This window comes from Tupaia chinensis, unplaced genomic scaffold, assembly GCF_000334495.1.
Source record: "Tupaia chinensis unplaced genomic scaffold, TupChi_1.0 Scaffold000311_2, whole genome shotgun sequence".
NCBI lineage: Eukaryota > Metazoa > Chordata > Mammalia > Scandentia > Tupaiidae > Tupaia > Tupaia belangeri.
Window position 1 is genome coordinate 5,163,967 of NW_006159803.1, and position 12,354 is coordinate 5,176,320.

At 38.9% G+C, this 12,354-nt stretch overlaps 1 protein-coding gene across 1 annotated transcript in view; it reads right to left on the reverse strand.

Annotated features, from left to right (window-relative positions):
* ARHGAP20 (Rho GTPase activating protein 20) overlaps positions 1-12,354 on the reverse strand; it is a 118,366-nt gene that overhangs the window by 41,246 nt on the left and 64,766 nt on the right. The window contains exon 3 of the mRNA XM_006150969.1: positions 6,308-6,472. Within this exon, the coding sequence (XP_006151031.1) occupies positions 6,308-6,472 (165 nt within the window). The remainder of the gene's footprint in view (positions 1-6,307; positions 6,473-12,354) is intronic.

Sequence of the window (12,354 nt, forward strand, 5' to 3'; positions counted from 1 at the left end):
CTCTCTCTGTCTTTCTGGCGAGCGCATGCACCCTATAGCAAAAACCTCTCAAAAAAAAAAGAGAAAAAGAATAGATTATTTTAAATTTCCTTTCTTTAAGATTGTTTTAAACCATTTCCCCTTGTATTCTGACTGAAATGGAAAAGCCATAGCTTAAAAACAGGATTTAAACTTTTAAAAGAGAAAAGAATAGGACTGACCCAATTAACATTCATCTCTGGGGACCCAGAAGGTGATCTATTTTACAACAGCACTGAAATTGCTTTTTGACAATTTCTGTCTAATCCCCCTTAGACTCATGATATAGAAACCACTACCTCTATTGACCTAATTGACAGGCTTAATACTCATAACAAATCTGAGATCTAAAGTTAGTATCTAGCACTGAGAAAGATAAAGAGAATGCCCGGGAAACACAGGTACTTCCAAGCATTGAGAAGCATTTTTATAACGACTAAAAGCTTCAGTGAAATCAAAGATTGCTCATATGGAAGAATCCCTAGAACTCTCTATCTCATGAGATATTTAAAGCTAAAGTTCTTCAGTAGGATTTATGATAAAGGATTTTTCAGAAATCAAACATGAGGGATAATCTAGATTCAAAGATTCATTTATGTCTCCTACAGGGTGCACTAAGTGTAATAGCAAAGTGTCTTGTGGAACAATGGCTTCTTTCTATCACTTATTTCAATATTTTTCATCCTATTGCTTTGACTCTTTAGCTTTTTTGATGAAGCGGACTTCATTACAAAAATCTTCTTGATGGCAACTATTTTGGTAATATAAAAATAATACCACAAAAAATTTGGGGGAAAAGTATCTTTTCGTATTTGTTTTCACACATTTTATACTTTCTAGTGAACTCTACCTAGTAGATACTTCATATAACATCTGATAATTTCCCTATCTAATTAACTGAAAAAAGTCATTCCAATGATCATTTTCCTAGATCAATAAGGTGCCGAGATAATACACCCTAGATGCCTCAAACAAGAAACTCTCTCAAAGTGTAAGGAATAACTTCTATTCTCATATTAAAAATAATGGGTAGGGGCCAGCAGGTTGCACAGTGGTTAAGGCACTGGATTCCCATATGGTTGACCACAGTTCAAGTCCTGGATTTGAAATTCATGCCAGTTGTGCGTGCGCGCGTGTGTGTGTGTGTGTGCCCAAATCCCAAGAGGAGAATGGAAGAGAAGGGATTAAGAATTTTGGCATGGCCATTCCCTCTGGGTGGGGGTGGCATGATTTCTCATTCTCCCTCTCTCTGTGTCTCTGTCTCCATTGAGCACAACCACCCTACCACAAAAACCTAAAAAGAAAAAAAATATTTATTGAAAACATATCATGTGCTAGTTATTGTTTTAAATGCACATATTATTTAGTTTAATTATCAAACAGTTTATAGATAAGGAAATGGAGTGATGGAGAGATTAACTGACCAAAGGTGAAACAGCTTAAATAGCAGAGCTGGAGTGTTGTTGGTTCCTGAGCAAATTTATATTCTTAACCACTATGTGTCTACAAAAGTTAGATGCTGACATTTTTACAGGCACCTGGATGGAAGTTCCCTTAGGCTTTTATATCCTCAAAGTCTGTTTTTTTTTTTTGTTGTTGTTCCAAGGCTTTCTGATAGCTGCTCTTTTAGTCTGGAGTGGGGAGAAATCTCATGAGCATTTATGCATGTAAAGCTAGATGGACTAGCTTCAAAATATTTAAGGCAAGTATTACAATGAGGCTTATATTAAAATGGACAGTCTCAGGCTTATGGTAAACTTCAAATTCGTCACTCTCCCAGTAGTATACCATAGAAACTAAGAATTATCACTCAAAAGTGAACTGGCTCCACTAGTATTACTGTTAGTCTCTTCAACAGTATCATAGCAACAGAAAAAGATTTTATAAGTATGACTCTAATGTGAACTTGTTGAAAACAACTGGTTAAAAGTTGATCCTTTATTTCCAGAGTGTAGTGGCACACATCTAGTAGCAATGTAGTCCCTTAATACCATTTTATTAAGATGACAGATACCCTTTGCTTTCCTCTCCTCTGATCTTTAGACTGGAAAGAAAGCCAGTGAACTGGTAAAATACACAAGATTCTAGGGAGATTTCCTTATATTCTGAAGGGAAGATATCTCAGTAAATGTTTGGGGTAGAGATGATGATATTCTCCACTCATTTCTGATGGCGACAAGTGAACAATGAAAACTCTAACTTTATTATTTACTATTTGCCTAGAAAATATGACAATAATAATGTCTTAAAAGTGTGTGAAGTCAGTACAGTCGTCTTTTTGTAGATTTTATACGGGTGTTTTATGGCTATTAACAGAGGTAATGTTAACCCTTTCTAAATACTTGAATGCTTATATGGCAATCAGGTTTTAAAAAATTAAAAGCCATAATCTGATTGCAAAAATAACTTTTCTAATGACTATCAAAAGTAGTCCATAAGCCCCCATCAGCTAATACTTGTTTTAATTTAGTGTGGAAAAGAATAATTAACTCAAACAATTTTCAGTAAACATTGTCAACATCTAGCACAAAGTAGAGCAAATAAAACACATTAGCTAATTAAAAAAAGCATTGAAAAGTCTCTCTAAAACGCCCTTAGCTTGACTAAATAAATATGTGGGAGCTGGTCAATTATTTTTCCCACTTGAGTTTATTTCTGAAGCTAAACCTAGGACTGAAAGAAGTCTCTATATGAAGCCCAAAGAAAAGCTCTATTGTGTGGAACCCAAGGTCTCTCCTTGTCCTCCATGAGCAAGATAACGACTAAGCGCTAGTCTCTGACAATGTCAGGAAAGTAACTGATTCAGGGTACTCACCACCGAGTCTTTACTCAAGGGTAACAGATGACAAGAAAGACATAATTTTGGTATTACAGGAAGTTGTTTCTTCTTTGTGCCATTTATTTCAGAAAAAGAAAGTTCTTTCATATTAAGAAGGATCTATAAATAAATCTAAATGTTTGCTACAAGTATGATCATGTAAGCAAATTCATAAAAAACTGTGGTCAAATTTTGGTAGGGTGGCAGATTCCATAATAATCACTATCACCCCAAATATCCATGTTCCCTCCTTCTCAATGATCTTGGGGTTTTGTTGAAGTAATAAATAAAAATAACTAGGATCACTCACATTCTTATATATCCCCAGTGGATATAGAGATTACTTAAAATAATCTTTCCGAGTTGAATCTCTTAACAGTATCTAAATGAACTGAAGTAGATTTCGTCACTTCTTAAAAATATTTAAATGGGATGGGAACCAGCAGTTAGCATAATGGCTATGTCGCTGGACTCCCACGTAGTTGACCGCGGTTCGCGTCCCGGACCGGGTGGCTTAAAACTCATGCAGGGCGCGTGTGCGTGCGTGCCCAAGATCCCGAGAGGAGAATGGAGGAGAAGGGATTGCGGCATGACCATCCCCCCTGGGGGGTGATTTCTCGCTTTCTGTCTCGATGTCTCTCTCTGTCTGTCTGGCAAGCGCATGTGCCCTATTGCAAAAATCTCTCCGAAAAAAAAAAAAAATTAAATGGGCAGAGTTAGCGCAAAAGCAGTACATAAAAAAAAAATGGTGTCACTTTACATGACAAAGAGACAATCCAGATAAAGCTGGCTATAAAAGTAGATGATGGGTATGGATTTTGCCAATGTATCTAAATATGGCAACTTTTTAGTGGGGGGAAAAGTCTTTATACAAAACGTTTTTAGTAAAACATAGGTTATATAAAAAACACTTAGATACTAGCAGCATACAGAATTAATAATTTCAGGTAAGAAAACAAAGGTCCTCTATCTAAATATTATCATAATCTCCAAGTGAAAAAAAAAATCCAGAAAAGGTGAAAAGACATTCTTTCCTAAGTACTGAATGTATGTTACAGATAAATAGTCTTTGGGTCCTAATGTATAGGAAATTGGTTATTATATAACATTTTTGTCTGCTATCTGTCTCCAAGCTAAGCACAAAGCTAGGCACCTAATGAGTAAAATGTAGTTCATGGAAAGAACTACTATTGGGACCAGCAGTTAGCGTAATGGCTATGTTACTGGACTCCCATGTAGTAGACCGTGGTTCGCATCTCGGACCTGGTGGCTTAAAACTCACAACGGGCACGTGTGCGTGCGTGCCCAAGATCCCAAGAGGAGAATGGAGGAGAAGGGACTGCGGCATGGCCATCCCCCCTGGGGGGTGATTTCTCGCTTTCTGTCTGTCTCTGTCTCTCTGGTGAGCGCATGCACCCTATTGCAAAAACCTCTCCAAAAAAAAAAAAAAAGAAAGAAAGAACTACTATTGGCAGTAAGGCCTATGTTCAAAACCCTAGCTTAACCATTTCCTACTGTGCGACAAGTCTCCCTGAGCCTCAGCATTCAGAATCTCAAACAACTCTTGTCCTAGGAGGTTGCTAGAAACATTAAATGAGACTTCTGTGACTCTTTATTAATATCATTCTACTGAGCATATATAACCAATTCAATAGTTTTAAAATTCAGGAATGATAACTAAACTACATTTAAAAAAAAAGACTTGTCCCTTTAATATGGTCTCCATACTTAGATCTTGAAGTCAAACCAGTGCCAAGGGCTGGATGGAGAGACTTTGCCTTCTGTTTTCCTCATAAGATCACATTCACTTCCAAACTACATAACTATATTTGTCAGCATCATTATTTTTATTCAAAATACACTCTGAAACACATTATTTTTGAGATTTTTTTTTTTTGCTGTAGGACACTTGTGCTTGCCAGAGAGTTAGAGAGTAAGAAATAACGCCACAGGGGGGTGGCCAGGCTGTGATCCCTTCTATTCCATTCTCCTCTTGGTTTTTTGGGCATGCACACACATGCACTCACTGTGAGTTTTAAGCCACCAGGTCCAGGACTTGAACCGCGGTTGACTATGTGGGAGTCCAGCGACTTAGCCATTACACCATCTGCTTGTCTCCAAACAGTTGTCTTAAACATTTTTTCCTGTTTTTTGGCTCACTTGTTTCATTCATGAGAATGAGTGTGAGAACAAGAGAGAAGGGTAGGAGGAGATATAAGCACCCTCAACAGAGTCCCTCGCCATGACATCCCTCAGCCCTCCCAGTCAGCCAGGATCATGGCATGCTTCTGGCCAGCAGCTAGTGAGGAACCAAGGCTGCCAGCATCCACAAGTGTGCCTGAAAGAGGATTCTCTAGTTCCAGTTTAGCTCTGAGATAACTGGATCCCTGGCCAACACATTTGACTGTGAGTAACTTCATGAGGAACCTGGAGCCAGGACCACTCAGCTAAATGCTCCCAGATTACTGAGTCAGAGAAACTGTATGAGACGTGCATAGATTTAATGTTTTGGGGTGATTCATTATGTGGCAATAGATTATACAGATTACAAAGGTCCTTGATAACCTAACCGTTTTCTGCTTCTCTAAACTTCGTTCATCTCACTCTCTGTTTGCTTTTTACTCTCCAGTTACATAGGCCTTCTTTAAATTCCTTTAAGAACCAAGCTCTCAACCTTATCATCTCTGCATCTGCTCTTCCTTCTACCTTGAATGTTCATCCTCCCAACATCTGAGTGGCTGGTTGCATTTCATCCTTCAGCGATTTTTCTCTCTCCTGGTTCCACCTGTCTAACATATATCCATCTTTTACTTCACCCAGCACCTATTTTCTTCACAGGGCTCATGACGACCTATAATTCTCACTCTCCCCCCACCAACATAAGAATGTAAGCTCCGGAACCAGTAGTTAGCATAATGGCTATGTTGCTGGACTCCCATGTAGTCGACCGCGGTTCGAGTTCCGGACCTGGTGGCTAAACTCACGCAGGGAATGTGTGCGTGCGTGCCCAGGATCCCGAGAGGAGAATGGAGGAGAAGGGATTGCGGTGTGGCCATCCCCCCTGGGGGGTGATTTATCACTTTCTGTCTCTCTGTCTCTCTCTGTGTTTCTGGTAAGCGCACACACCCTATAGCAAAAACCTCTCCAAAAAAAAAAGAAAAGAAAAGAAAAGAAAAAAAGAATGTAAGCTCCATATTAGAAAGCCCCCCAAAGAGCAGGAACTGTACTTATTACATTCTTCATCCTACATTAATTCAGGGATAGAAAAGAACAGGACCTAAATGAACATCTGTTGAATAAATAAACAAGTTGAAATACCTTTTTTTTGCAAAAAACAAAAACTCTAAAACTCCAGTTATTGACTATAGTCATAGAGACCATTTTCAGTAAGCATTGAGTAGAAGGGGTTTCCTTGCCAGTGGAAACACAATTTTATAATGATAACTAGAAGAAAGTGTTCAGCATACTTACTTGATTTTGGCCACAACAAACAGATCATTGAATAGGAAAAGATGCCGCTCCTGCCTCTGCAGGCCTCTTCTGAGTTCAACCCGGCCGTCAATCAGCAGAGTCCTACTGGAGCACACAAATGATGACAGAAATGCACACGTGTCAACACTGGCTGCAGGGCTCTCCCTGTAACATCAGATACCACAGATCAGTTGGAGATGGTCAAATATAAGAACAAGCTTTCATAAACTTAGCTTATAGCTTAGTGGTCAAGAAATAGAAAACTCTTACTATTTTTTAATGCAACAGCAAAGTGTTTCCCAGTTATTTCTATACTGTAGTAGCCTTTAATACTTTGCTATGAAAATATTGAAACATAAAGCTAAGTTAGAATAGTTTTAATAAGGACACGTGTACCCCAAGCTAGATTCTATCATTGGTATTTTTCTATACTCACTTTATCATGTGCTATACCTATGCAACTCTCCATCCTATTTAGTCAGTAGCCCATTTTATTTTGACATTTCATTATAGACTGCATATTGCAAGCACATATTTCCCTGTATATAAGGGGACTTCAAAAGTTTGTGGGAAAAAATTGGAATTAATGTATTAGTTTATTTGGTTGTAAAATAACTTTAAAATTTGTGCATTTAAAAAAAATAATATGAATCTTCCATGAACTTTTTGAAGATCGGTCATATTTGAGTTTCTCCAATTTACTGATTAAGCCTTCCAAACAAAATTCTACAAACCTAACTCTAGCTAAATGTGAATATTTTTGAGATACAGCTTAAAGTGTAGTATTAGTTTATTTGGTTGCAAAATAACTTTAAAATTTGTGCATTTTTAAAAAATAATATGAATCTTCCATGAACTTTTTGAAGATCGGTCATATTTGAGTTTCTCCAATTTACTGATTAAGCCTTCCAAACAAAATTCTACAAACCTAACTCTAGCTAAATGTGAATATTTTTGAGATACAGCTTAAAGTGTAGAATAAATATCCTTGGTGGCCAATATTTACCATCACAAAGAAAAATCTTTTGTCTCTCAAATTATTTTGGGATAGGGACCAGAAGAAGGTACAATAGCATATTTTAGTATGGAGTGGTGATTTCAAGTTTACAGAAAACAAGAATAAAGTTTCGCTTGCTCTTGTCAAAGTTGAGCACGGACAAGGCTGTAAGCAATGAATGGATGAACAGCTAAGATAATATTTTACCCAGCTTTACTTTCTTTATAGAATGACAGGAAAAGTTTGCAATGAATATCTTTGAGATACAGCTTAAAGTGTAGAATAAATATCCTTGGTGGCCAATATTTACCATCACAAAGAAAAATCTTTTGTCTCTCAAATTATTTTGGGATAGGGACCAGAAGAAGGTACAATAGCATATTTTAGTATGGAGTGGTGATTTCAAGTTTACAGAAAACAAGAATAAAGTTTCGCTTGCTCTTGTCAAAGTTGAGCACGGACAAGGCTGTAAGCAATGAATGGATGAACAGCTAAGATAATATTTTACCCAGCTTTACTTTCTTTATAGAATGACAGGAAAAGTTTGCAAGGGGAAAAGTCACCTTTTGCATTTTAGTTTAGGTATCTAGTAAATAACTGCTCTTAGATTTTAATAATAAAAAAAACTGCATACAGTATGGTACAAAGACAGCAGTACAGTTTAAACTAAGGATCCTCAAACTATTACTCAAAGATTCAGATAACAAATAGCTTGGGCTTTGTGGGCCACCAGGTCTCTGTCGAAACTATTCATCTCTGCCCCTTGATCACAAAATCAGTTGCAGACAATATATGAATAAATAGGAGTGAATATTTTTCCAGTAAAACTTTCTTTACAAAACCAGGTGGCTTATCTGTGCCACAGTTTGTTGATCCTTGCTTGAATAATACTTCTAAAATGTTTAGGTGCTTACAAATAAAAGCTAGTCTGAAGCTCTTAGGGAGGTTTCTCTTTTTCTTTTTCTTTGCTTGGGGTTAGCCTAAGCCACATATTAGTCAAGCTATTTTTAAAAAGTGGTTTGCACTTTTGTTGTTTTAGTTTTGCCATAGGGCAAGTGCGCTCACCAGAGACAGACAGAGGGAAAGTGAGAAATCGCTCCCTGGGGGAAATGGCCATATTGCAATTCCTTCTCCTCCATTCTCTTCTTGGGATTGTGGGCATGCACACACAAGTGCCTAGTGTAATTTTCAAACTGCCAGATCCAGGACTCGAACCATGGACAGCCATGTGCCTGTGGCCCCAGTGGTTTGCATTTTAAAACAATTTCAAAGGATTCTTGGACATACCTCCTTTTCCACCTTATAATAATATTTTCAAATGACTAGATTCAGTGGTATTGTCTGGAAGAATCCTCAGTGAAATTAAAACATATTTCTGTGTGGATTTATCACCATACCTGTCTATAGTCTGCCATTTTAAAGATCAACACTTCAAGACTCAAGATATTAGCAAGCTAAACACTGGTTTAAAAAAAGCAACATTCATGCACTACTCTGGGATAAAAATAAACATCTCAGTCCTCACATAATTTAAAAAGAAATTCTTTTACGGAAGGAAACAAAAACACAAATAACCTTTGTGTTTTTAAAAACTATAATCCTAATCAGTGTTTCTGACTTTAAAATATATTTCTCAATTATGTGACTCTGAAGTGTTTATTTTCATTCCGAGTGTAATGTAGATGTGTTTATTTCAGACTCTTAAGAGTATGGAAATGGGGGGAGAATAAGATTATAACCTTCTATTTAGTCTCTTAATATAGTCTGACTAAGATTCATGAGTTATTGGGCCAGAAGGTGGCATGGTGGTTAAGACACTGGACTATCACATGGCCGACTGGAGTTCAAGTCTTGTACCCTATGGCTTAAAAATCATGCCAGGTTTGTGTGTGTATGTGCCCCAAATCCCAAGAATTAAGAAGGGATTGTGGGGAACCAGCAGTTAGCGTAATGGCTACGTCGCTGGATTCCCATGTAGTCGACTGCGGTTCGTGTCCCGGACCCGGTGGCTTAAAACTCACACCGGGCGCGTGTGCGTGCGTGCCCAAGATCCCGAGAGGAGAATGGAGGAGAAGGGATTGCGGCGTGACCATCCCCCCTGGGGGATGATTTCTCGTTTTCTGTCTCTATGTCTCTGTCTGTCTGGCGAGCGCACGCGCCCTACAGTGAAAATCTCTCCAAAAAAAGAAGGGATTGTGGCAATGGCCATTACCCCTGGGGGGTGATTTCTCACTTTCTCTCTCTCAAGTGAGTGCACACATCTTCTGGCAAGAATTAAAAAAAAAAGAAAAAAGAAAAAAAAAGATTTACAAGTTACAATTAAAGGAGTTCTAAAGTGATCTAACAAATATAAGCAGAATCTAAGAAATAACCTGTTGCTTATTACCTATGTATTATATTACATTTTTAAAGGGTTATGAGGCCATTTCTTAAAGGCAAAAAGGAGTTCCATTAATTTTTAACAAAAACTAGTTAATAGCTTTCATGAAACCTGGCCATAGTAGTATCTTCTGGTGTTTATTACCAAGGCTCATTCTAAAAGTGAGTCCCCTTTACAGTTTTAGAGGTAGTGTTGCTTCATTATTAATCACAAGAGAACATAAACTGAAGTTCGGAATATATCTTGGAAATGTCTGTGTTTATAAGTAGTAATCAATTAGAGATTACGATGACAAGTTCTACATATGATCTGTATAACCTTATACAATAACTAGTACATAGTCACTTAATAACTGAATAAAATTTGTCTTCTCCCAATTTTCCCAGATTTCAAAGCCTACTCCAAATGCCATCTCTTCCATGAAAACTTTGACACAGTTAAACTTTGCTTGGCATCTCTTTTATCTTTTGCTAGGTATCTGCCATTAGCCAAGCATGTGGGACAGATTTTGTCCCTGGCCTTGAGAAGTTAGCTGTCCGGTAGAGGAATCCAACAAATAAGCCCAAGGAAAAATCCATGAGGGAAGTGCAATAAAAGAAATGCAGAGGGCAGAGAAACACAGAGGAGCCCCTGTGTGAGACTGGATTAATTGAGAAGTTCCTTGGAGAAACCATTCTTGAAGGATGGACAGACAGACCACTTGGAGGCCGAAGGGCATTCTAAGTAGAAGGGAGACTATGTCAGCCATGCTTTGTGTGGTGCAGTAACTGGGATTTTCAGAAAAGTGGGGACTGCAGGGCCTGAGGAAGAGTAGCAGCAGATGAGGAAGGTGCCAGACCATGCATGCTTTTTTTGTTTTTGTTTTTGCTATAGGGTGTGTATGCTTCCTGGAGAGAGAGACAGACAGTGAGAGGGAAAGTGAGAAATCACCCCCTTCTCCAGGGGAATGGCCATGCCACAGTCCCTTCCTCTCCATTATCCTCCTGTGAGTTTGGGCATGTATAGACATGTGCCTGGCATGATTTTTCATACCACCAAGTCCAGGGCTCAAACTGTGTCAGCCAGGTGGGATCCAGTGCCTTAGCCACCAAGTCACCTATTGATTTTTTTTTTTTTTTTTGCTATAGGGCGCGTGCGCTCACCAGACAGACAGACAGAGACAGAGAGATTGAAAGCGAGAAATCACCCCCCAGGGGGATGGCCACGCCGCAATCCTTTCTCCTCCATTCTCCTCTCGGGATCTTGGGCACGCATGCACACGCGCCTGGTGTGAGTTTAAGCCACTGGGTTTGGGACTCGAACCGCGGTCGACTACGTGGGAGTCCATCGACATAGCCATTACGCTAACTGCTGGTCCCACCTATTGATTTTTTTAAAATCATGCTAATCCTAATTGAATTTTCTTCTTTCTCTTTTCTCCACACTATACTGCTCAATTCTCATTTCTATTAAATTAATCTTCCAAATTCACAGAACCGAAGATCACAGCAACTTATGTTATCTAAAGAATAAGAGCAACGCGTCAACCTAGTAAGTTCTAGCATCTATTTCTCTGATTATGATGTGTCAAGTTAGAATCTTTATTGCTTTTATAAGGAGTAATTATGGTGAGTCTTAGCATATATGTTAATATAGAAGTAATTTGGAATAAAAAAAAATGACTATTGACATAAAGCTTCAAAACCACTCTCAACATCCAAACTATCTTATTCAGCAATGATAACTGTCGATTCAATATTCAGGACTATCTAGACCATGTCAGCATTAAAAGCACATTATCTGGAAATGTAGTCTAAAGCAATTATGTAATTGTATCGATGAGATAAAACATATGAAAGTGCTATTACATTTTAATAGTCATCATCTTGATCAAATCACATTAAGATATCAAAGAAAATTAGATGTAATGATTGTAACATGATGTGGTTGTATGCAATACTACTACTTCACTTCTAAATTAACTTTAGTGATTAGGAGATAAATCATGAAGATCATATGCAATTTGAATTTTTTTTTTTGAGAGGTTTTTGCGATAGGGCGCGTGCGCTCGCCAGACAGACGGAGACAGAGAGACAGAAAGCGAGAAATCACCCCCCAGGGGGGATGGTCGCGCTGCAATCCCTTCTCCTCCATTCTCCTCTCGGGACCTTGGGCATGCATGCACACGTGCGCATGGTGTGTTTTAAGCCACCGGGTCCGGGTCGCAAACCGCGGTCGACTACATGGGAGTCCAGCGACACAGCCATTACGCTAACTGCTGGTCCCGCAGTTTGAATTTTTAAATTCATAGTAGAGTGTGTGCACATGAGAAAGACTTTTCACAGGGCTAAGTCACACCAGGATCTCCTTTCACCACTCCCCAAGTCTGTCAGGACCCTGAGCACACACACATGTCCCCATGTGTTTTGAGGCCAGCCAGAATGGGGAGTTGAATCACAGTTGGCATACGACTTCCAGCTTCTCAGTCTGGTATTTCACTGCCACAGAGACTGGGCCATTCTGCATTTTGACTTGGATTATAAGAATAAAGCCTAGGGAACCAGCAGTTAGCGTAATGGCTATGTCGCTGGACTCCCACGTAGTCGACCGCAGTTCGCGTCACAGACCCAGACCGGGTGGCTGCTTAAAACTCTGGGAGCCAGCAGGTAGCGGAATGGCTAACGCGCTGCA